This window comes from Malus domestica, chromosome 15 (assembly GCF_042453785.1).
Source record: "Malus domestica chromosome 15, GDT2T_hap1".
NCBI lineage: Eukaryota > Viridiplantae > Streptophyta > Magnoliopsida > Rosales > Rosaceae > Malus > Malus domestica.
This window is the reverse complement of record NC_091675.1, coordinates 48,235,930-48,262,232: the sequence shown is the minus strand read 5'-3', so window position 1 is coordinate 48,262,232 and position 26,303 is coordinate 48,235,930. Positions and strand designations below refer to the sequence as shown.

The following is a 26,303-nucleotide window of genomic DNA, read 5'->3' as shown; positions in this document are numbered from 1 at the left end:
TTTTTTTTCAGTTTTTCACACTTTTATTCTAGGTATTTTTTTTAATAAGATATTAACGTGATTTAATTTTATTTGTTTAAATACGGGTAGAGAAAATGAGAGGGAGATTAAAAGGGAAGAGTCTTATTCCGTAACTAAGAGATTCCACATTTTTACTATCGTCTCGTCCACATAGAAACGATGGCGATAGCATTCATCACACCAACTGCATCGGTTACCATTGATTTACGTTCCATGTTTCTTATCTTATTTCCTCCGAAAAATATCTATAAAGAAAAAAGAAACGAACAGCGGAAAGATACAACCAGGTTTTTCCATAAATGGGAAATTTCCTTTAGGAACCTTTCCTTTCCTGAACGACCAGCAGCACGAACGCGCTGTCTCTCCTCTGTCTTCTTCTCTTTCCAAAATTGCTGGCTTTCACTACTCTGGAAATTTCTAGGTCAGACCAAAAACTTCAGACCTGAAAGGCCCCAACGAAGGTAAACAAAAAAACAGAGGTAAACCCAGTAATTAATTTATGTATGGTTTTCCTTTTTATTCCCTTCTATTAATGGTAAATACTAAATATTCTAGGCTTGTTGGACAATTGATTGTGGTTGGTAGGTTGATCTGGCTTTTGTTTTACTTATTTAGATCTGAGATATGCTAGGGTTTGAGGTCAATAGTCCTTAAGAAACCCAGAAAAGATAAGGTAGTTTTGAGCTTCTGAACATTTATATATATATTGAAATTTAAAGTGATTGGTTAATTTTATTTTATTTCAATTATTGTTTCTGAAGGGGTAGGAAGAAATAGTGAAAATGATGAGGGAGAAGATACAGATCAAGAAGATCGACTACTTGCCGGCAAGGCAGGTGACCTTCTCAAAGAGGAGAAGGGGGATTTTCAAGAAAGCTGGAGAGCTGTCGGTTCTGTGCGACTCTGAAGTAGCTGTTATCATCTTTTCTCAAACTGGCAAGCTCTTTGATTTCTCAAGCTCCAGGTACTAATACAATATCCCACTTCATAAATTCTTTCAAATTTTCTAACTTGAACAAATATATATACCAAGTACATGACTTGACTTCTCTCTCTGTGTGTGAGAGAGAGATTCAGTCATTTGGGTCAAAAAGTTATATATAGGCTTAATCGGATAAATGGTCTCCGTGGTCATAAGGTATTCGGATGATAGCCCATGTGGTAAAAAAATTCGGATTTAAACCCCTGTGATCTAAGTTTGTTAGGATTTAAACCCCTGTGGTCTAAGTCTGTTAGGATTTATGCTCTTCTGTTAAATAATGTTGACGTGGCTGCCACATATATGCCACGTGGCTGCCAAATGTCTGCCACGTGGCAAAAATAGTAATTTTTAATTTTTTTTTAAAACCTGAATTTTTACAAAAAAAAAAAAAAAAAAAAAAACCAGAAGCTCCCCCCGCCCCTCGCCGGACTTCTTCTTCTTCTTCTTCTTCCCGCCGGAGACCAGCTCCCCCCCCCCCCGCCAGAGCCCTCTCCTCGCGCGACCCTCCTCCCTCTCCTTCTTCCCTCTTCTTCTTCTTCTCGCCGGTCTCCCCGCGCGACTCCTCCCTCTCCCTCTTCCTTCTTCTTCTTCTTCTTCTTCCTGCCGGAGACCAGCTCCCCCCCTCGCCGGAGCCCTCTCCCCGCGCGACCCTCCTCCCTCTCCCTTTTCCTTCTTCTTCTTGCAGATATGGGGTTTTTTTTTGTTTGTAAAAATTCAGGTTTTTTTAAAAAAAAATTAAAAATTATTATTTTTGCCACGTGGCAGACATTTAGCAGCCACGTGGCATATATGTGGCAGCCACGTCAGCATTATTTAACAGAAGGGCATAAATCCTAACAGATTTAGACCACAAGGGTTTAAATCCGAATTTTTTTACCATAGGGGCTATCATCCGAATACCTTATGACCACGGGGACCATTTATCCGATTAGGCCTTATATATATATACACACACACATATTAAGAGGAGAGAGTGCTAACTAGCATAATCCATGCATGTACACAATGACACATTAGAAAAGACACAGAAGAAAGGCTATAGAATCCAAAAGCTTTAACACAGAGAGAGAGAGAGAGAGATGAGAGAGAGAGAGAGAGAGAGAGAGAAAGAGAGTCTTAACTAGAGGAATGCTATCCAAAAATCCGGTGCAGGAGAGTGAGGTGTACTTTTGATTGAGACAACTTCTTGCTAGGTGTCCAAGTTTGAGAAACATTTTATTAGTTTACATGCTTTCAATCTGTGAAGTATTATTTGTACGTGACTTGGTGATGCTGCTCTCTTTGCTTTTCATTCTACATGCAATTAGTCGTGTATGCCATGCAGAACTCTTTGCATATGAGAGCCCCTTGTCTAGTGAATTATGTAATCTTTTTGCAATTTTACAGTTTCATAGTTTATCTTGCCGCTTTGATCTGATCTTCTCCACCTATCACAAATTGATTGTAGATAATAATATATAAAATGAGGAATATATATCACAAATTGGTTGTACACCGTTTCACTTGTTAGATACACGGTATATTATTTTCTTAGACCATCATTCTTACCAAAATTTAGATAATGAATTCTAAATAAATAATCTAACAACATAAAGTGATAGATAAAATACTCTAGCTATAGGCAGGATGAAATTCTTTATAGTCTTTTTGGGTCCCGAAATGGTGAATAATTGTGGCTTGCTACTAGTTGTTTCCCTTTTAAAAAATAGAAAGAAAAAAAAAAAAAAAAAAACTCTAGCTAGTAAAAGAGTGTATCACTCTCTGCAAACCACATATATAATATATGCAATATGTGTATGTATATCCATGCCAACTTCAACTCATGATGTTGGGTTATGTTCCAAAAGTCGTCCTTTATTCTCCCACCTAAACTAAAATGCATGTAGATGAATACGGTGAACTTGTTAAGGACTTAAAATACGAACATTCAATTATATATGCGTTGCATTTTTCTTACAAGGAATAAAGTGATATGATGAGAACTTGGGAATTCATCATACAAGCCTTGAAGATCCTTTCAGAAGGAATACGCATGCATGCGTCAAGTAGGGCAATGAATGGTGCACCTATGGCATAACCTGTTTTTTCATAAGCATGCATGAAATTACGAACGAACTTAGGTATACTTGCGAAGATTAAGTGGAAATGTAACTGTGGAATAAGAACTTAGATAAATTTGTGCTTTGTTTTAGTTAAAAAAATAAAAGTCGATCCATATAGTGAGTGATGACCTCATTTTTATTAATAAAACTAGAAACACCACATTTAAAGTGGTTCTTTTAACCTGAAATGTGCTATAAGTACTAGTTTGGTACTGATGTGTTTTTATAAAAAACGGCTATTAAAAAAAGTTGAGCTCAAAAAGGTGTTTGGTAAACACTTAAAAACAGCTTATTTTCACAGTTTTGAGTGAAAAAAAGTTGAAAACGTGAAGTAGCAAAAATGAGTTTATTCTCACAGCACAACATAATCAATTTTTTTTTCAAAGCATAGTAATACCAAACCAGCCATAAGAATTAGTATATCATTATGTGATCCCAAATCAGTGTGCATAGAAAAGATGCTCTTATTGTATGGTGGTGTCCTTTAACTTGTCTATTGCGTAAGAAGAAAAGTTTTCTGAAGCTAGCTTCTTAGAGGTTAATACGTTTATGTGCTATAGAATGAATAAGCTTGTTGTCATCTAAAGCTTCCTATTTTTACTATTCGACATTCTTTACCTATATATTTCTGAATCGAATCATCACCTAGTTGCTCCTTTGAATTCACTAATAGCAGAAACACAATCTTCCTTTTGAGATTCTCCTTTATAGTGTCTATCAACCTACACATGTTTCTATCATGTTGTACTGAATTATAGACTATTTCCCTTGCAGACTTATTGCCACAATATAATTTCATATCATAGCTTATTTTGGTTTGAAACCCATACATCCTAACAGTTTACGTAATTAAAGAAGCTCACCATATTCCTTGTGCCATACCTTTATATTCCGCTTAGAAGACTTTGACAACACTTTATTTTTTTGCGACGCCATGTAACCAAGTTACCTCCAACAAATATACAATACCCTGATGTAGAGCGTTTGTTAGTAATATTACTAGTCCAATTTACATCCGTAAAACCTTCAACCCCAACGTGCCCATGTTAGCTATATAATATCTTTATACCTATTGTAGACTTCAAATACGCCAAAATTACTAACTCAAAACTCACAACAAATGTATATCAGGACGAGTGTAAGCTAGATAAAGTAGTCTCCCCACAAGCCTTTGATACATACCCTTATCAACAAGAACCTGATTAGGATAAATACCCAAGTGATGCTTTTCTTCAATGAGAGTATCCACATATTTATGTCCTAACATGCTAGTTTATTTCAGCAAATTCAACACATATTTTTGCTGAGGCAAGAATATACCTTTAGTAGAGTTGGCAACCTCAACTTCGAGAAAGTACTTTAACTCATCCAAATCTTTCATCTCAAATTCAAATGCAAGATTTTTCTGTAACCTCTGAATCTCTTTCGAATCATCATCGGTAATAATTATATCCCTTCCACATAAATAATTAAAGCTGTCATTTTACCACCTGTACGCTTCAGGAACAAAGTGTGATATGGATGACTTTGGCATTCTTATATTTCTTCATTGGTTGAATAAACCTATTGAACCACGCCATGGATGATTGCTTAAGTCCAAAGACAAATGCAATCTGCACATTCCAATATTACCACTCACACCATAACCTGGTGGGAACACATAATACACTTCCTTTTTCAGGCTCCCATGAAGGAATGCATTTTTCACATCAAACTATTTAAGAGGCAAATCCATATTTGCAACTAAAGAAATCAAAGTACATGCCGTATTCATTTTCGCTACTGGAGAAAAAGTTTCTTAGTGTATCCACTTGAGGTCTTGTAAAGCTTCTTCCACCTGGATTGGAACCTTAATGGGACTCCATAGGATTTACCGGTACTTTCTGTTAAGGTGAAATGTGCTCACAAGATAGATAATTTGCAATTGAATACCTCACCTTTCCTTTTGGAGAGAACCTATCAAGTGGCACACCTCGATTCTGTCTTGGAGGCAATTTATATGTACTCACAACAATATTATGCTTAGTTGAATTATCATTTAAAACACTTACCTCTAGGATATTCAATGGAGATGGATCATGCACTAAAGGATTAGATAGAGAGAGGTTATTATTGAAGATGAGACGGGGCTTGCCTTTGCTGTACCTTGATTGTTATGTTAGAAAATGGTGGGCTATTTGGTATAGTCCTACTGAAATGGGCACGGTTGTTCGATATGGTCATGTCAAAATCAGCTGGTATTTTCAGTAGAGTTCTGTCGAACTATGCTGTTATTTTCGGTATAGTCCTGCTAAACTAGGCTGGTACTTTTTATAGAGTTCTATCGCATTGCGCTAGTATTCTTGGCACAGTCAAGCCGAAGTAGGGTAGTATTTTCGGTAGGATCCTACTGAACTAGGCATTGCTGTTTGGTATAGTCCTGCCAAACTGGACCGTCCTATTTGTTGAGCTGTTGGACTACATTCTCCATTTCTCTCCCTGAAGTACAATCTAACCAATGTAGATCATCCAAATCATCACTCTCCCTCGAAAAACGTTTGAACTCGAAAAACGTAACATCCATTGTAACATATGAATCCCTGCTGCTGACTTCCAAAACCCAAAAAAACACATTGAAGTGTACACAGATCAAGTTCTCTGTGATGAAGTTTTTGGATGTGAACATAAACCACACAACCAAACATCTGAGATGACAAAGTATGTGTAGAAACCACTGGAGCATGTTGAGTAAACTTTTGAAGTGGTGTTCGAAAATTCAAGACCCGAGAGGGCATACAGTTCATAACATAAACTGCATATATAACCGATGCAAGCCAAAAGCGTTTGGGAGCAGATGCACCAAAGAAAACAACATGTTGTCTCCAGGATATGATGATTCTTCTTTTCTGTCACCCCATTTTGTTGTGGGGTATGATGACAAATAGTTTTATGAACAATCTCATGATCTTGTAGGAATCAGGATAACTCAGAATTTATGTTATCTCTACCATTTTCAGAACCCAAAATTTTAATATTACAAGAATACTGAGTTTTAACCATCTGGTGAAACATACAAAACACATCACTAACATCACTTTTATTTTTCAATACATACGGGTGCAATCATCACGAAAGTAACAAGCTACTTGATTCCAAAAATTAGTACTAATAGGGGAAGGCCCCAAACATCAGAGTGTACTAGCGCAAACGGAAATAACTTTTTATTCATATTTTATGAGAATGAAGTACACAGACTTTTAGCTAAAACACATACTTTACACTTTAATTTGAAGTCTTTAATACCATTAAACAAACTAGGTAACATATGCTTCAACTAACCAAAAGATGCATGCCGCAAACAACGATGCAATAACCATAAATTCTATAGGTTACCATCACACGATGCACGAACCAAATTAGCTCTCTCAAGAATCACACCATCCACATAATATAGTCCCTCTCTTTTAGTGCCACGCCCAATGATCTTCTTTGTTTGAATATCCTGAAGCAAGCAAAATAAAGGATAAATTAATACATTGCAATCCAATTGTTTAGTGACTTGTGGTACATAGACAATAAAGATTAGGACAATTATAGATGCAATAAACAATGGTGCAAGGAAAGACAGGGTGTAAGGCACACGGTTCCCACTCCAACAACAAGAGCAGTAATATCATTGGCAATTGCCACACACTTTCTATGAGGACATATCATAGATTAAAACAAGTGTTTATCATAGTGCATATGATTCGTTTCATCGAATTCTAAAATCCAACAAGTATTCGCTATTATACTAACACACAAGACAGTAGGGTATGACAACAACAAAGGATACGGTGATGGGAAAGGGATACAGCCGCAATAGAGGATACACATGCCTTGTTCCATAAGTAAACGAATCACAAAAGATTAGAATTAATTATAAATTGTAATCCGACCGAATATAGGACTCTTAAAATACTTACAATAAAAACTCACGTCAACAAAAGCCCTCACACCCCAGCACCTTTTGAGATGGCAAAAGTGGATCAGATTTGGTGCCTAAAGGTTAGCAAAACTATGTGTAGTTTAGACGTGGTGTATCTGTACTCCATTGTCTGTGCCAACTGAGTGCAAAGCTATGTTTTACCCAACCACTTTTTTTTTTTCTCAAACACCTACTGGTCCCTTCTGCCTAACAAGAAACCCAAAACCAAAGCTCCCTTTTTAGTCGGCCCTAACTTTGGTTGGGGTTGACCGCAACCCCTTCAATCTGCCTTTTGAGCTCTTGTCTTAGTTTTCTGAGTTTTTGTCTCTATTGTTCTGTGAGTGTCTCAGATTTGAGTGCTATGACCATTTTGTGGTTTTTTTTCTTGTATATGTTCTTCCTCCACTTCTTTCTTTCATCCTTGCCATACCCACTCCATCACTTTGTTCTCTGACCCCACCACATATTTTCCCTCTTTCCCTTCTTTAACCCCTTAGATATCATGCCCTAGATTTTTCAGTTTATTATTCCTCTTTGCCCTGGATTGATGTTGGTGCACATCCCACCCTTATTTATGGACTTCATATCTACGCTGGTCGTTTAGGTGGATTGAAGGTCATTTTGACCCTTTTTTTGATCGATTGAGAATGACACAGATTGGCTCAAGTACGAAACTCCCAACACATCCTCTACATATTTCTTGTTGATGCTTGTTATTGGCCTCTGCCTTGGTTGTTGACGGCGATGGTGGCGGTTTGGTATAGAAGGAGTAGTTAGAGTTCTTAGGGTTTGTTCTTTTGTTTTGGGCTTGGACCCTTTATTTTGTTACTTGGTTGGTTCATATTTTGTATTTGTGCTTAACTTTGTATTAGGACCTTTTATGTACCTTTATTTATGATAATGAATTATCGTTTCCATAAAAATAAAATTAAAAAAAAGCTATGTGTTGACCCGTTGTGTTTTCACTCTCCATCACCTGTATTGAGCCACATGTTAACCATCTGTGCCCTCTCCCATGAGTACTTAAGACAGTCATCTCCAACAAACAGGTTAGACTCACTTCCACTGGAGTTACTCGCCATTTCTCTCACCTCTCCCATTCCTCTTGTAAGAGTCTCCTAAATCTAAGAGATTTTCATGTAAGCAATATACATATCAGATAATTAAATATAACTCGAAGTTGATGTAGCCCATCTAAGGTTAACACTCAAATCTCTTCGTCTTGTGCTGCCTGCTAAAGCTCACGTCAGCTCGGTCTGCTACCATTCTTTTCTTTAACTTTGACCCAAAGTTCTGTGTTAACCTCCCCAAGACACCCGTCTAGAAACATTATCTACATTACTGAAGGAACAAATTGAAAATCCTGTAAATTAAGAAACAAAAAACTACTTTGGAGGCTTTCCCATAATGGGTAATATTTCGTTCCCTTTTTTTTACCCATTGAAAGTAAGCCATTTGCAGTGTCTTTTTTCATCAATAAGATATAAAGATTCCAACATCCAAGCAAGTAGTTTCCAACACCTCTTTTTACACACCATAAATGAGAACTTCTAAACCTCCATATATGTTTGTTGTTTTTTTCTTTCTTTCTAGCGCCTCATTTTTACTCACCAGAAACAAGACAGCCTTTAAATCTATATACTTGGTGTCTATTAACAAAACAAGAGGAGAGGATTCTGGTGCTGCAAGCATAAGCATCAAGTGTTTTCTGTTAAGAGTGTCAAACAAAATAGACTAATAAACCAAAAAAATATGAAACTACTATATACTCGGTATGAATCACAACCAGATAAACTACAATAATAACTGTGTACACGTTAACTATAAACAACGAAGTAAAACTTACTTTGCCTTAAAAAAAATAAAGTAAGAAAGATGTGGTGATTGAGGCTTGGATGCATGCAATCTTCTTAAGAAGAATTTCACACCTACTATTATGCTTGTAGCTCTATAGGCATCCATCTCTCATGACACAACAATCAATATCAAAAATTAAAGCACACAGTGTGTCAAAACATTCTACATGTGTACTCTCACTACACTTGAAAGAACTGTGGCAATTAACAAGATGAGCTTTGTGGATAAACTCAATAATTTGTTATGGGAGTGAATTCTTTGTTCTATATAGACTTCAAGCCACCCCTTTAAACCAAATGTATCTTTTGCATGAAGTCTTTATGTAAGGATGCAACTCATGCATCATGATATCAGATGCGTCCTCGGCAAACCACACAACTTTTCATTGATAGCATGTCATTGGTCTTAAAACACATAGACATGATTTGAACAATCCAACTTCTTAAAACTCAATTGACTTAACCGACATTTTTCATTCAAATATATATTACCTTATGAAACAAATATCAATATTAAAATTTCAACACGAATGCTTTGTGCTGCATCCCTTTTAACGAATGTGAAAGAAGATTTCTCATTCGACAATCTTGTGTAGCAAGAGTTGAGCATGATACATCAATGAAGTATATCCGTGGTTAAGTGCATATTATGTAATACCCAAGTAATTGCGTGTTAAGTTATATATGCTATATAATGGATAGTTCATAAACACTAGTTTGGAGGGGAGTTAAGCATATGTGATGTCCGTACCTAATGAAATATTTTCTGAACAGGTGTAACGTTGTTCAACGTTTATAAGAGTGATGTCAAATGTTCAACGTTTACTTAGAATAGGGGAGTTAAAACTCTGCAAGACTGCAAGGTTGTTTTGGTCGTTTAGCAATTGTGATTCTTTAATCTTTTCTTAACAATTTGCTAGCATAAAAAAATATTTTTAAAACTTTGGCCATTTTTATAATTTAATTATTTTGTATATGTATAGAATATGTGAATTTTATATGTATTATTAAAAATATGTGCAAGTGATGCGTATTAAATGTGTAAAGTATGTCGTACGTGAGGTGTTTCAAGAAATTCATGAGACTTGTGGTCAGGAGGAGGTTAAAATGTTTCTGTGAGTTTTTTTGGCCTTCGCGTGGTTTGCCATCAGTTGTCTCCATTTAAAAAAAAAAATCTAGTTATGACGTGTACATAAAACAAAAATATTTTACAAAATACATATATAATACACGTATTAAGCGAATTTTGCTAACTTGTAAGCATTGACAAATTCAATGTAGTCAAGCCACCCAAAAAGTGGCCATGACAAATATAATAACTAAAGCATATTTGCAATGATGTCCGAGTTGATGTAAGAGGAAATTTTGGACTTTTTAGGCCAACTTTTGTGAGAATTTTGGGAATCTTTAAATTGTGTTTGTTTATTGTAAATCGTGCGATCAATTTTTATTAGGTACTGTTTATATTTAATTTTAAATAAAAATATTAAAAATTATTTTATACCGCATAATATACGATGAATGTACACGATTTGAGGATCCCTAAGATATTCACAAAGAGAATTCAAGGAAAATCCTCACAAAGAAAATCCAGAAATGATTCTCGGTTAACTTGGTAGTCCCCAACGTTGGTTTTGCCTTCTTGATGATCTCATAATATTCCGACGTGACATTTTGATCTGGGTAACCAGACCAAGCAATAAGGCATCCAAAAAGCTTTGCCCTAATGTTTTGGGCCTTTTGGCTGGTTGGTTTGCAACAGACTATCTCCACAGTGATAGTTGTTGTGGCTGGTTAATCTAGATGAATTATCTCCAAACCTGTATTAATTGGTATTTCTGAATTTTGTCTTCTGATTGGTAAATTAGATCTGCATTTCACTGTGGATGATTTTTCTGGGGGTATTTTATTTTAGAAGTTATTCTGTTTGCATGTATGTTTAAAGGTGGTTGATTTCAGTCTCAGTTTTTAAAGTTATATTTAAAAAGAAATTAAACCAGAAAAGAATAGAGTAAATGACAATCTCGTACAAAACGAAATACAGCATGCATGTACTAATTTATTGGGCTTATTGCAAAAGTATTCGCAAACCAGAAGTATGGAAATTGGGCTACATTGTCCTTCTATTGTTTTTTGTTATCTATGCTTAGTCACATGTATTAATTTAACTTTCTGCATCTTTTTTTTTTTGTTGGATTAAATTTTCTGTCTAAAAATTTATAAATAATAATGAAAATGCTAAGTATATTTATCCTTTTATGTTGTGAAGTACCAAGGATGTGATTGCAAGGTACAACTCACGTACTGGTAGGGAAAACTCGGATCAGCCCACGCTTGATCAGTTGCAGGTAATTAAGTTCAATATTGGTTTTCTTTTTCCCATCCTAGTTGCTCTTTAATTTCCATTTTAATGGTATGACAAGTAATTGTGTCAAGTGAATGTAACATATTCTGTGATCTGCACTAGAAACTTCAGAATGTATTTTTACACCATCTTAAAGGTTTAATTATTTAACATTAATAAAAATAAATAGATGTTAGACTTCTATATATGCATGCAGCAGGGTTGGCCTCTTGGGCTTAATATGTGCAAGTGCTTGGGGTTGAGTAATGACTCCAAGTTATAATTTTAACTTTTATTGAACGTTCTAAGCTGTATTATTAGTTGATATTAATTAGAATCATTGAGGTTTTCTCTCGGAAAGAAGTTTCATATTTCGGCTGAAGAATCAATCATCCCAAAATATGGTTGCTTGATAGTGACCTGGAGATTGCTACATGTTGTAAATCCGTGCATGCTCTAGTATGTTTCAGTAATCCATCTTTTTCCCTTTTTTCGCTCTTTCCTCCACTTTGAAGGAAATGTATGAAGGAAACATCTTTTGCCACAAGTTTTTGTTTCTTTCTTATTTATTTTTGGCCTGATGTTTATAAGCTTTTACATGTGACAAATTAGATTTATCTAAATGACAGTTCGGTATAAATATGTTTCTCATTTAATTAGTTGGAGAAAAAAAACAAGATCAGGCTGAGTAAGGAACTCGAGGATAAAAGCCACAAGCTGAGGTAATTATAATTTATTGATTTGCTTGTAAGATATATGGTGGTTATTTAAGCTGATATGATCGTTTACGAGAGTGCTGAAATTGGTTTGGCATTCAACAGGCAGATGAAGGGCGAGGACCTTGAAGACTTGGATCTCGATGAACTGCAGAAGTTAGAAAAATTGGTGAAAGTAAGCCTTGGCCGTGTGATTCAAACTAAGGTCAGTGCTAGCTAGCTAATTTATTCTGTTACAGGTGAATACAGGTGCCCATGGCTTCTAAAAACTAGGTACCCCTCAGATAGAGGAGCACATTGTGAGGCTTAATGTGTATTATTTTGCTATTGTTCGGAAGATCTATTGTTTAATTAGTCTGTGTTCAAATATCGCTCTGCAATGAATTTAAGACATGTCTTAATTCGGTTTAAATAGAAAATTTATTATTAGCACTCCATAAAAGTAATACCGCACTTCCTCTAATTTTTTTTTTCTTTCACTATGCATAAGTGAACTACCGGCCTGGCTTAATCAAATAAATAGATCGACACATTGTGCTCGTAGACACCGTACTTAACACCGTACAACAACAACAACAACAACAACAAAGCCTTTTCCCACTAAGTGGGGTCGGCTATATGAATCCTAGAACGCCATTGCGCTCGGTTTTGTGTCATGTCCTCCGTTAGATCCAAGTACTCAAGTATTTTCCTAGGGTCTATTCCAAAGTTTTCCTAGGTCTTCCTCTACCCCTTCGGCCCTGAACCTCTGTCCCGTAGTCACATTTTCGAACCGGAGCGTCAGTAGGCCTTCTTTGCACATGTCCAAACCACCGGAACCGATTTTCTCTCATATTTCCTTCAATTTTGGCTACTCCTACTTTACCTCGGGTATCCTCATTCTCAATCTTATCCTTTCTCGTGTGCCCATACCTCCCACGAAGCATCCTCATCTCCGCTACACCCATTTTGTGTACGTGTTGATGCTTCACCGCCCAACATTCTGTGCCATACAACATCGCGGCCTTATTGCCGTCCTATAAAATTTTCCCTTGAGCTTCAGTGGCCTACGACGGTCACACAAACACGCCGGATGCACTCTTACACTTCATCCATCCAGCTTGTATTATATGGTTGAGATCTCCATCTAAGTCTCCGTTCTCTTGCAAGATAGATCCTAGTTAGCGAAAACGGTCACTTTTTGTGATCTTCGCTAGATTGCTCCGGTCATTAGTGTGGATAAGTATATAAATGGATAGAGATAGGAAAGCAAACACAAGATGTACATGGTTCACCCAGATTGGCTACGTCCACGGAATAGATGAGTTCTCATTAATTGTGAAGGGTTTACACAAGTACATAGGTTCAAGCTCTCCTTTAGTGAGTACAAGTGAATGATTTAGTACAAATGACATTAGGAAATATTGTGGGAGAATGATCTCGTAACCACGAAACTTCTAAGTACCGGAGTGTGGTATCGTCTTGACTTGCCTTATCTGTCTCATAGGTAGATGTGGCATCTTCTCTGGAAGTACTCTTCCTCCATCCAGGGGTGGTATCTGTAACTGGTGGAGATGCACAAGGTAATGTATCAATTTCACTTGAAGCTTACTTGTAGTTTCAGGCTTGGTCAAGCGCGATACAAACCATGTAGTAAGAGTCCCCCAAGTCGCCGAGCTAGAGGATCTGCTGGAAGAGGTGACAGACAAGGTAAGCAATCAGAGCTCCGGCTGATTGTTCACATTCTCCCTATCTTGCAGGCAGCATGAAGGATAAAGAGAAGAAAAATGAGAAGAGATGATATGGGATACTTTTGCTTTTGAAGAAGTAACTTTCCACAGGCTTATTCTTGAACTGGGCTGGAGGGTTTTCTAGTTTCCTCCAGAGTATAAGGCCGACTGAAGAATTTGAGGGTCAAAACAAGTCCATCAAATCTAGAGTACGTTCGACCCTGCTGATATGGGATACTTTTGATTTTGACAGAGTAGTGGATGTATCGGCACGTGTGCTGTTACGCTTGTCTCCACATGCTTCCTTGTATCCTTCTCACTTGCCCTATCTGTTCCTCAGGCAGATGCGGTATCTTCCCTGGAAGCATAAGATGTTGAAGATGAGTACTCGAGAGCAATGCCAGGTAAGTAATCAAGTAAGGGGTTCCAGGCAGTCAGTTCCTGGCTGGAAGCTTGATTCCAAGTGCTGACTGATTGCTCTCATTCTCCTTGTCTTGCAGGTAAGAACAAGGCCAAAGGAAAAGACAGGGAAAAAGCATGATATGGGATACTCTTGCTTTTAACCCTGATGATATGAGATATTCTTGCTCTAGTATAGCTTGTTTACAGAGGTATTATCGGGGGGAAAGAAAGCTGAATATTTCGAAAGGCTTCGTTGGGAGTGCCCTCTCAGATAAGAGGAAGGGTTGAGCATGTTTGCAGGTCTGCCTGTCCGTTGGGGATGGAGGTCAACATATATAGGAGTCTCCCTAACATCAAGTAATAATGCTATTCCTTTACCCTGCTTGGTCATAGCACGGTAGTGGGAGCTGCCAGCTTCACATGTTTTAACTCTGTCAGAGCACTTTGAAAAAGTGGTCTGTGGTATCTGGAAAGCTGATGTTACGTGTGAAGATTACAGACAAGCTTTATCCAAGGAGATCCAGCTCTTAAAGTTGGGAAAGTGGTGCCTCTTCGGTTTTTGAACAAGCAATCCTGTCGGGGATCTGGCTCTCGAGATTCGGAGAACGATGCCTCTTCGATTTTTGAGAAAGCAATCTTGCTGGGGGTCTGGCTCTCGAGATTCAGAGAGCGGTGTCTCTTCGATTTTTGAGAAAGTAATCATGTTGGGAGTCTGGCTCTCGAGATTCGGAGGGCGGTGCCTCTTCGATTTTGGAGCAAGCAATCTTGTTGGGAGTGTTTTCTCAAATGTGAGTAAAGGTTGGGCATGTTTGCTAGTCTACCTTGCCACGAAGCACAGAGGTTGACACACAGGGACTTTCTAATTATCCAGCAGTGGTACTGTTCCTTTACCCTCTCTTCGATTTTTTTTAGAAAGTAATCATGTTGGGAGTCTGGCTCTCGAGATTCGGAGGGCTGTGCCTCTTCGATTTTGGAGCAAGAAATCTTGTTGGGAGTGTTTTCTCGAATGTGAGTAAAGGTTGGGCATGTTTGCTAGTCTACCTTGCCACGAAGCACAGAGGTTGACACACCGGGACTTTCCAATTATCCAGCAGTGGTACTGTTCCTTTACCCTTGTGGGTAATAATATGGTAGCTAGACCTTCAAAATTTATGTGTCTAAACTTTGTTAGTGTTGTTTCTTTACTATTCTTTTACCCTTCTTGGTCAGAGCGATGTAGTGAGAGCTGCAAGGTTCACGTGTCTCAACTTTGTCAGAGAATTTGGCAAAGTTATCTGTGGTACCCATGAGATACTGTTGCGTGTGGGAAGTGGGTGATTGAACAGTACAATTCATGTGCTTTCTACTTCGCCAGAAATCTTCGACATAATGCCCATAATTTCCGCAAAGCTGAGTGTGCGTGTGACAGGTGCTGACAAGGCTGGAAAAGTAGATGCCTCTTCGATTTCTGAGATTGGCCCTCGTGGTCTCTGAGCAGCCCAGCTTTTGAGAAAGTAAGCCTCTTCGATTTCTGAGATCAGCCTTCGTGGTCTTTGAGCAGCCCAGCTTTTGAGAAAGCAAACGCCTCTTCGATTTCTGAGATCGACCCTCGTGGTATCTGAGCAGCCCAGCTTTTGAGAAAGCAAACGCCTCTTCGATTTCTGAGCAGGCGTCTCTTCGATTTCTGAAGCTTCGTCGAGTGCAGATTTTTATAGGGGCTGACATTAAGTTCCAAAGCACACTTGAATATCCACCAGTAAAAGCTCCATTCTTGCACTTCTAAAATCTTGATTTGTCCGACCTCTTCTCTCTTCAACACCTTTGAAAATGTCTGGCCCCTCCGACCATCGTTTTGACTTGAACCTTGTTGAAGAGGCAGCCTCGCCTTCTCCAGACAACATATGGCGCCCATCCTTCGTCTCCCCTACTGGTCATCTTACCGTTGGGGATTTCGTGATGAAGAATGATATGACCGCTGCGGTAGTGGCCATGAACCTTCTCACTCCCAAAGATAATAGACTACTTTCCAAACGGTCTGATGAGTTGGCTGTTAAGGATTCTCTGGCTCTCAGTGTTCAGTGTGCAGGTTCTATGTCTAATATGGCCCAACACCTATTTGCTCGAACCCGCTAAGTTGAATCATTAGCGGCTGAAGTGATGAGTCTCAAACAGGAGATTAGAGGGCTCAAGCATGAGAATAAACAGTTGCACCGGCTCGCACATGACTATGCTACAAACATGAAGAGGAAGCTTGACCAGATGAAGGAATCTGATGGTCAGGTTTTACTTGATCATCAGAGATTTATGGGTTTGTTCCAAAGGCATTTATTGTCTTCGTCTTCTGGGGCTGTACCGCTTAATGAAGCTCCAAATGATCAACCTCTGATGCCTTCTCCTTCTAGGGTTCTGTCCAGTACTGAGGCTCCGAATGATCCCCCTTCAGTGCCTTCTCTTCCTGGGGCTCTACCGACTGCTGAGACTTCTCCTAAGCAACCTTTGTGAAGGCTCCCTCTTGTTTGTTTATTTTGACTCAAGTATATGTACATATTTGTAACTTATCGGGGATATCAATAAATAAGCTTTCCTTCATTTCAACGTATTGTGTTAAATACACCAAAGCCTTCTTCGCTAAGTTCTTTGAATTTTCTTTTGTTGAAGCTTGTATGTTGAAGCTTTGTGAGTGGAGCATGTAGGTTGAGGTAGTGTTCCCTTAATTTCCCGAGTGAGGAAAACTTCTCGGTTGGAGACTTGGAAAATCCAAGTCACTGAGTGGGATCGGCTATATGAATCTTAGAACGCCATTGTGTTATGTCCTATGTCATGTCCTCCGTTAGATCCAAGTACTCTAAGTCTTTTCTTAGGGTCTCTTCCAAAGTTTTCCTAGGTCTTCCTCTACCCCTTCGGCCCTGAACCTCTGTCCCATAGTCGTATCTTCTAATCGGAGCGTCAGTAGGCCTTCTTTGCACATGTCCAAACCACCGTAACCGATTTTCTCTCATCTTTCCTTCAATTTCGGCTACTCCTACTTTACCCCGAATATCCTCATTCCTAATCTTATCCTTTCTCGTGTGCCCACACATCCAACGAAGCATCCTCATCTCCGCTACACCCATTTTGTGTACGTGTTGATGCTTCACCGCCCAACATTCTGTGCCATACAGCATCGCCGGCCTTATTGCCGTCCTATAAAATTTTCCCTTGAGCTTTAGTGGCATACGGCGGTCACACAACACGCCTGATGCACTCTTCCACTTCATCCATCCAGCTTGTATTCTATGGTTGAGATCTCCATCTAATTCTCCGTTCTTTTGCAAGATAGATCCTAGGTAACGAAAACGGTCACTCTTTGTTATTTCTTGATCTCCGATCCTCACCCCTAACTCGTTTTGGCCTCCATTTGCACTGAACTTGCACTCCATATATTCTGTCTTTGATCGGCTTAGGCGAAGACCTTTAGATTCCAACACTTCTCTCCAAAGGTTAAGCTTTGCATTTACCCCTTCCTGAGTTTCATCTATCAACACTATATCGTCTGCGAAAAGCATACACCAAGGAATATCATCTTGAATATGTCCTATTAACTCATCCATTACCAACGCAAAAAGGTAAGGACTTAAGGATGAACCTTGATGTAATCCTACAGTTATGGGAAATAAAATTGGCTATTCTTTTGCAGGCATATCTTTGATTTTAGACTTTGTTCAATTTGAATGAAGGCTTGACCTTTTTTTTTTTGGTTGTAAGGACTTGACGTAAGTATTTTCTGTACTTTAACTAGGTTATTTTACAATAGACATACAGCAACATCTAATTTTTTCCATTCATTTCAGAGAAACAAGATTATGAGTGAGATTATGGCACTTGAGAAAAAGGTTTGTAGTTAAATAGATGATTGTTGTCTGTGTCTATATATGAAATAACCACAAATATAAACAATAGTCAAGAATTTCCAAAAAAGAAAATAATAAACATTAAATTTAATTATCATTAATGAATTTTTGATTTATTGTCCTCTTCCTTGCACTGACTATACATGCAGGGAGCTGAGTTGATAGAAGCTAATAACCAGCAAAGGCAGAGGGTAAGCAGCTACCACCATCAACGAGTATTTTTCTTCTATTTTTTTAAATGAAAACCAAATAACTCTAAATTAGTAAATCACATCTCGGGTTTTTTTTTATTTTTTATTTTATCGCATCTCGGGTATTTTTATCTTTGTTGTGTTTGCATATGGCAGATGGTGATGTTATCCGGAGGAGATATCGGACCTGCGGCCATCATGGAGTTGGAAAACCTGAATAATATTGGAGAAGAAGGCGTGACATCTGAATCAGCCACAAATGCCACCACCTGCTCCACAAATGCTCTTTCTCTTGAAGATGACTGCTCCGACATCTTGTCTCTCAAACTCGGGTAAGGCGCTTTAACTTGCTAGCTAATATATATGCTATTTGCTTTTGGCTTCTGCTTCCGACTTTTGGCTTCTGCTTTTTTGGCTTTTTCTTTTTTCTTATTTGATGGTACGACTGCGAAGAATAAAGTTTAGGGAGGGATATTTTGTTGTCCCAATGCGAAGGTTTTGCTTACTTAAATCATGTGTTGTTCTCTCAAGCTAATTCATTTCAGCATGATCAGGTCGATTTTTACACATTACCAATTTTAAGAATAATTTTCGTTTCTTTTAAGAAAAAAAGCCATTTAGGGAAGGTCTTAATAAAATCTCTGATTGGGCATAGTTCTTATCCTTTGTGGTTTAAGCTTGTGTTCAATGATACTAAGGGTGCGTTTGGTACGCGGGATGGGATGAGGCGTTCCGTCTCACATTTGGTGTGCCTAAAATGAGTGGAACGCGCTGTTCCACGGAACAAGTTTTTGATGATTTTTCGTTCCGCCTCCCCCTGGAACGAACTCGTTCCCCATCCGTGGAACACAAAATTATAACGTTTTTGTCTCCTTCTTCCATCTCACTTCCATCTGAGGGCATGGGGAGCTAATAGAAACTGCGGCCGTGGCGGGGACCAAAGCGGCATCAGCAATGGCGACGCTGGCGGCGCCCCGGTGGACAAATGCGTCGACTTTGCCAACTACTTATGCACCTACACCTTCCTCTACCACCAAAAGGAGAAGCTCTCCGATCAACTTTGCCAACTACTTCTGCACCTACGACTTCGCCAATTTACTGAAAAAATTTCGAAATCGAGAGGTACCCACTTGGCCGATCAGGGGTTGTGATAGGACGGATGAGAAGTCAAAGTCGACGATCTGGGTTTTGTTTATTGATCAATATTTGCGATAAGATATGTTGGTTTTTATTGAAATGGCCTGTGGATTCGTGGGTTTTAGGGGGTTTTCGTTTTTGATGAAAATGTTCGAGGATTTATGAACTGGGTTCTTGAATTTACATGCAGACACTTTAGATTCTTGAATCAGATGCAAGAAGATCCAATCTGAATTGGGTTTTGCAATTAAGTTTATTATGCTTCATTATCTGGTTTGTGGATTTATCAGTTCCAAGTGACTCGTTCTCACAGTCTCTGCACCTCTGGTTGTGGCTCTGCAGTCATTTGCGTTCCGTCCAACGCGTATCAAACGCAAAACGGAACAACCAACATGTTCCGTCCTGCGCGTACCAAACATACACGGAACCTTCATCTCATCCCGTTCTGTCCCATCCTGTCATGTCCTGTTTGCGTACCAAACGCACCCTAATGGATTGCCATGCTTTCTTTGACGTTGAATTTTGGTGTAGGTTTTTTGTTTTTATTCTAGCCCGTGATTACTTAAGAAGCGAAAATTAATGTTTAGAAAAAGAATAGTGCTACACTTACCATCTATTTGTACTATTTCTCTAATAGAGCTAGAATCTACCAACGCATGTGGGTCCCATCTTTATTACATAGATGTACAAATGATGGAATCTGGATCCTCACTAGATCCTCTTTATGAGGATCCCAGGAATCCATGAATTATATTCGTTCATCGTATATCGTGCGGTCAAAAATCATTTTAAATATTTTAATTTAAAATTAAACACAAATAGTAGCTGACAAAAACTGACCGCACATACAATGATCGGACAGGATTTACGAATCCTTTGGATCATCATCAAAAGGATCCGGAGAGGATTGTGTTGGCAAATGATGGTACAACTAGATGGTAAGATTTTTGTTAGAAAAATCGACTAGTTTGTATCAAGACAAAAAAAAAAAATCCCAACAACAACAACAACTGATTGCAAAACTGATGATTTAATTCCTATTTTTTCTATATTATATTATTACATGAATAAATGTCTTTTACCATGCACTTCAGTAAAAAAGCCCTTGCCAATTTAAAAATAGTTTCAATATAAAAATTTATTCTTCCTATCATTACTCTTTCAGTAATATAAGTATATGGTATTAAGTAATTTAATATGGGCCTAATCTGATAAATGGTATCCATGCTCATAAGGTATTCGGAAAATAGCTCATATGGTCAAAAAATTCAGATTTAAACCCATATGGTCTAGGTCTATTAGGATTTATGCCCGTAATTATAACTTATGTCATTCCTCCGCTAGTAGCTTGCAGGTGAGTCTTACGGGTAAGACTAAGATGGTCATTTCATCCTTTCCATTGTTGATCTCCTTTCAAAACAATGAAAGGATGACATGGTCATTCCATTTCATCCCTTCAAAAAAAAAAAGTACAACAAAAATTCAAGGGATCAATATATAACAACACTTACACTTGGCACGATGCTTGCTTCTGGTTGGTTTTCTAGCACCTGACAGCAAAATTTCTGGGTGAACCGAAATACTAATACCACTACCTTCTAGTTTAGCTACATTGATCAAAACCCACATTCATAATTAATGTAGTATTAATACCAAGATTTAAAATTCAAGTAATCAAACTAACAAAAGTTAAGTTTTTGCTATAAATTTGCACATACCAGGAGGATGCATTTTGAAGCCGACGAGCAGCAAGTAAATAAAAATAAATAAATAAATAAAAGGCTGCAAAGAGAAAAGCCCAGAACCATAATTTGTTCCTGGCGATTCGACCGAGCCTTTTTCCTTTGCGAACAAGGCGAGTGCCGTGCTCACTTAGATACTTCAATGACGCTCCGATTATACCTTCCCTCATCTCCTCCGGCAACATCAATTCGTCGTCATTGTTTATGTAATTGTTTTAATGGCGAGTTTGGAAAGGATGAAATGGAATGACCGTTTCATCGTTCTGAAAGGAGATCAATGGAAGGGATGAAATGGAAATAATGAAATGACCATCTTAGTCTTATCTGTGGGACCCACCTACAAGTTACTAATGGAAAGTTTTAATTTCAAGCATAAATTCTAACAAACTTTGACTATATGAGTTTAAATCCGAATTTTTTTTACTATATGGACTATTGTCCAAATATCTTATGACCACGGAGACCATTTATCCGATTTGATCTTAAATATGAGAGGAGGGATTGCTTTTGGTTCGGTAATCGAACAGAAACACATGTATCGACTACCGAACCGAAGTTTTTGGAATGGCCATTTTCAAAACAGATAACGATACCAACGAAGTAGATTACCGATTTTCGATAAACCAATTTCGTCGTTTCAGTTTGGTCGGTGGCGACAGAACCGATGGCATTTGAAGGCAATGGACAAGCAAATCATGGGGCTGTGGTGGCTTGGAGGTCGTGGTGTGAGAGAGATGGAGATGGAGGCCGGGGCGGTGGCTTGGACTCGACCTGCAAGTGGGTTGTTTGATGAGAATTGCAAGGTAGATGAGAATGCAATGAGATGTTTACATATTAAGATGGGCGGACGGAATAATTGTTGGTGACTGAAATGCAGTGGTGGTAGTGGCTAAATTGCGTGGTGATTGGGATAACGAGGAATCTTGGTCAAGGTGGCTGATTTGTGGTGGATGGGGTCGACAGAGAAGAGTAAAGACCTTAAGGGTGTGTTTGTTGCACCGGATTATTTCGGACTGGACTAGCTTTAGGGACTAAGTTGGACTGGCTTAGATTAGATTAAGCTGGACTGACTTGGTGAAGCGTTTAATACAATGTAGGACTAAAAAATAGAATAACTATTAAATTTAAATACTATATTATTTAATCTCTATTTATTAAATATAAATAATATATTATTTAATCTCTATTTTTCCAAGCATATCACTGTTACCCATTCCACTTTCCTCTGCTACTCTCTCCCTCCCCTCTCCCTCTTTTTATCTGGTTCACCATTTTTTAGATTTCTCTTCCACTCTCTATATACATCTCTCTATTTTACTCTGCCCATCTCCCTCCCATCTCCTCTTTTCCACCATCCACTCTCTCCCCAACCTCTCCCTTTTTTCCTTATGTAGAGGATTCACCAGAGTTCACCACCCAACGCCTCCTTTGATTCTCTCGAAAAATCTCGGGATTTTCTGGTGATTTTGCATTTTTGTTTTGAATTTGTTCGGGAGATTTGTTTGCATGTGCTTTTGGGGGAATTTTAGATGTTGGATTTTGAGGTTTTTGTTTTGAATTTGTTCTGGAGATTCGTTTGCATGTGTTTTTGGGGAAATTTTAGATGTTGAATTTTGAGATTTAAGCAGTGGTTGGTGGTGGGTTTCAGATCTGGACAATTGTAAGTGAGTAGGAGTTACAGACAACAATGTGCAAACGATGTTGGAGACGGGATTAGCAATCCCGTTGTTTTTGGGGGGTCTCACTAGGGCGACTTAGTGAAGCTCTCAGTCGGACCGAGTCTGACTTAATCCCATTAAAGTTTAGTCCAGCTTGCACCAAACACATGATTAGTAGTCTTAGCAAAGTAGTCCAATCCAGTGAACTTTAACGAGGGCAAACAAACACACCCTAAGAGAGAAAGACGATTTTAAATGGGGGTTAAGATTCAATCTCAACGAAATCTAACGGTTGATATTTAGTTTTTAATAAATAATTAAGAAAGGCATTTTTGGTTCTACTTTACCCAACAAACCAACCCTTCATGGAAGCCAAATACCATATCGAAATTTACGTCAAGTTTTAGTTTCGGTTACAGAAGGCTTTAGGATTATGGACCTGGATTGTCTGCCCTCCCCATCCCATATCATTTCCATTCTTTTCTATGATCACGGTTAAACCACGTCAACATTTTATATTCCCATAACTTTTTGTCTTATTATTTCTATAAAAAAATCAATATAAAATGTTGACGTGACTTAATCGTGACCACATAACTATCTCATATCCTTCACATCCCCTCGTATTTCTGTGGTCACGGTTAAGCCACGTCAACATTTTATATTCCCATTGCTTTTTATCTTATTATTTCTATAAAAAAATCAATATAAAATGTTGATGTGGCTTAATCGTGACCACAGAAATACAAGGGGATGTGAAGGGAATGAGATGGGGGAGGGCAGACAATCCAGGTCCTTGGTTTATTGGGTCCGATATAGGTCTGGTTCAAATTTTTAGGGTTTAGGATTATTGGGTCCTATATAAGAGAGACTGAGGTTTTTTGGTGTGTATGATTAGCTCCAAGGCTGGCCTTGGCCTAGTGCGAGCAGGGTGATCGTTCAGAGCCTATGAGAATCGGGGACACCAAATATGTTAAGCTATTTAGATGAGTTAATGTTATATTCTTATAAATAGTAAATAGTTTGATTCATCGTTAAAGTGTATTTTTAGCAACAACTATTTGCTGCATTTAGTATATATGGGTTTTCGTGTTTGATCCTTTATAATGTCTCTCCTTTCTTTATTTTCTTAAATTATTTATCACACATGATCATTTTTCCTTTTTTTTTAACAGGCACCAAATTATTTCTCAATTATTTTGTCCATATGTATATATTAAAACGAAAAACAAATATTAGCAAATGAACAGTCTTCCTTTTTTTTAAGAAAATCAGTAAATGAACAATACCTACTTTCTAAAAAAATTTGAATTTAAATTTTTCTTTCATCTAATTAGTAATTCAATGGCAAATTTTTTATTGTTTTATTTTTATTTTTTATGAATCATCAAATTGACATCCAAATTCAAAACTTTGTCATCTTGATTTTTGCAACCATGCTGCTGCCAAAAAGTTTGAGTGTTTTGTATTTGAATTAAGCTTTGATTTTATAAATTGAAAAGAGACGATAGAGTACATTTCTCCTCTTGGATTTGATTACTCAACAAATAAGAATGAGCAAGATGACTGTTACCACCCCACTTAGGCGTACAACATAACTCATGTACACAGCACATGTACAACTTAAGATATACAGTTGCCATAACAATTGTCATTCCTATGAGCTAGTTTTAATCTTAGCCATTCATTACAAACAATAACATATGAACAAATAAACTCATAAATTCAATATTTATGCAAAGTGTAATATGCACAAATGCTTACATCTTTTCTACAATTGTAGGGTTTTGATTGTTAGAAAATATTCATCTTGGTGTATTCAATTGAGAATTTCCGTGATTTTAATAGATTTATAAATCTATGGATTTTTATGGAGTTTAATTGATTTGTAGAGATTCCATATAAAATTTTGATTCAATTCCCTCGAAATCTCATGGGAAGATGTGAGATTTGTGGATATTTAAAATACACTACAAAATCTCTCCAATTCCCTCCAATTTCTCAACTTTCTCAAATTCTTTAAAATCAATTTCTAATTGAATACACCTGAAATGTTATAAATTTCTTTAAAATCCTAATTGAATACACTGAGATTTCTAAGGATTTTAATAAACTATCATAAAATTCTAATTGAATACAACTTGAATTTCAGATAGTCACTTAAAATCCTGATTGAATACCCCTAGATTCATTAAAAGAATTAAAATCCCTTAAAATCTCAATTGAATGCACCCCTCTCAATCTATAGTTGTCCAATTTATTTTATTTTGACTTTTAATATTAGCATCGTTATGTATTTAGTTGTGTGCTCTAGATCGCATAGGTATCCTCCCTGATTAGCACAAAGTGCTCATCTGGGCTTTGCTGTGTTTTCCTTTTTCTTGTGCCTCATGTTTCTTTGGCCCGTTTGGCTCCTTTCCTCACCAAAAGAAAATTTTGGAGAAAACCTAAGGGAAATAGTAGAGGATAGCACAGATTATGTGCTATTTATCATTGAAAGTTGAACTAAAATTGTTTATTTTTCTAAAAATATTGTTGTCTGAATGGTCCAACCTACTGGGTTAGCATGATGGTCTAAAAGGTTATCATATTGCAAAAGATTACCTGCATGTCTTTGTTTTATCTAACGTAAATCATCTGCATGACTTCATGTCAACTAGTGGTCTAGCAGAATTTTTACAGTGATAATCACCGTTATTCAATAAAAAATATGGGATAAAATCCACTCCACACTCTCGAATTCGCAATACTATGACATCATACGGCATAAAATCACTTGCATGATTTCGTACGAGATCGCAAATTCTTGATGTTCCGTAAGTATAATTGTACTGCTAGTATATATGCTTTTATTCTTCAACATCTTCAATGAAATTGCTAATCAGTTTTGTGTTCTGTATTTTCAGGCTTCCTTAGTTTCCCTGGTTACGAAGTGGAGACAGATGGAAAGTTGCACTTCCTTATAATTACTAAATAAAGTCGAGTTATTGTAAGATTCGAGTGATCCGTGTGTCCTTAATCTCGAAAACAAATTGGAACACATTTATGGTGAAGTGTGACTGTGTATTATATGTAAAACTCTATTTATATTCCTAGTAGCCTGACATTGCTCTAGAATAACTTGTAGGGTGCATTTGTTTGCACTTGCTAGTGTTTACTGGATTGGATTGGACTAAGTTGCAGTGCAGTCCTGTGTTTGTTCCACGCCAGGACAAGTTTTAACGAAACTCGCCCCGACTAAACAAGAGTAAGGGCTTCACTAAAGGGTCTTAGCGAGGCCCCCCGAAATTGGCTAGATTGCTAAGACCAACTCCCTACTTTGCCCCTCTCGAAACTAAGATCCCCTCTAGTAACTCTGCCCTACTTCTCCACTCGCATCTACCATTTACAAACCTAAATCCCACAAAAATCGAAACAAAAATGGCAAAGAATTCTACAATCTTTCCATTTTCATAACCAGATCCAAACCCAAAATTTGAAACAAAAAAGCACAAAGAAAATTACAAAATCACTGTGTGTTTCATTACACACAGCAATTGTCCAATCACACATGCACAACAGTTGTTCTAATCACACATGTCCAGACTCTTTGATCGTAGACCTTCGTCGTTGATGTCGGAGAAGCAGG

At 37.7% G+C, this 26,303-nt stretch overlaps 1 protein-coding gene across 6 annotated transcripts; it reads left to right on the top strand.

Moving 5' to 3' along the window:
- The first annotated feature begins 212 nt into the window (after positions 1–212).
- On the top strand, positions 213–25,851 carry LOC103416871 (MADS-box protein SVP-like). Of its 6 annotated transcripts, none has more exons than XM_070812604.1 (10): positions 260–482; positions 637–694; positions 783–985; positions 11,177–11,255; positions 11,912–11,973; positions 12,073–12,172; positions 17,888–17,929; positions 18,097–18,138; positions 18,295–18,470; positions 25,582–25,851. In XM_070812604.1, the coding sequence occupies exons 3-10, from the start codon at positions 804–806 to the stop codon at positions 25,589–25,591; spliced, it is 693 nt and encodes a 230-aa protein (XP_070668705.1). In that variant the 5' UTR covers positions 260–482; positions 637–694; positions 783–803; the 3' UTR covers positions 25,592–25,851.
- Positions 25,852–26,303: the final 452 nt, after the last annotated feature.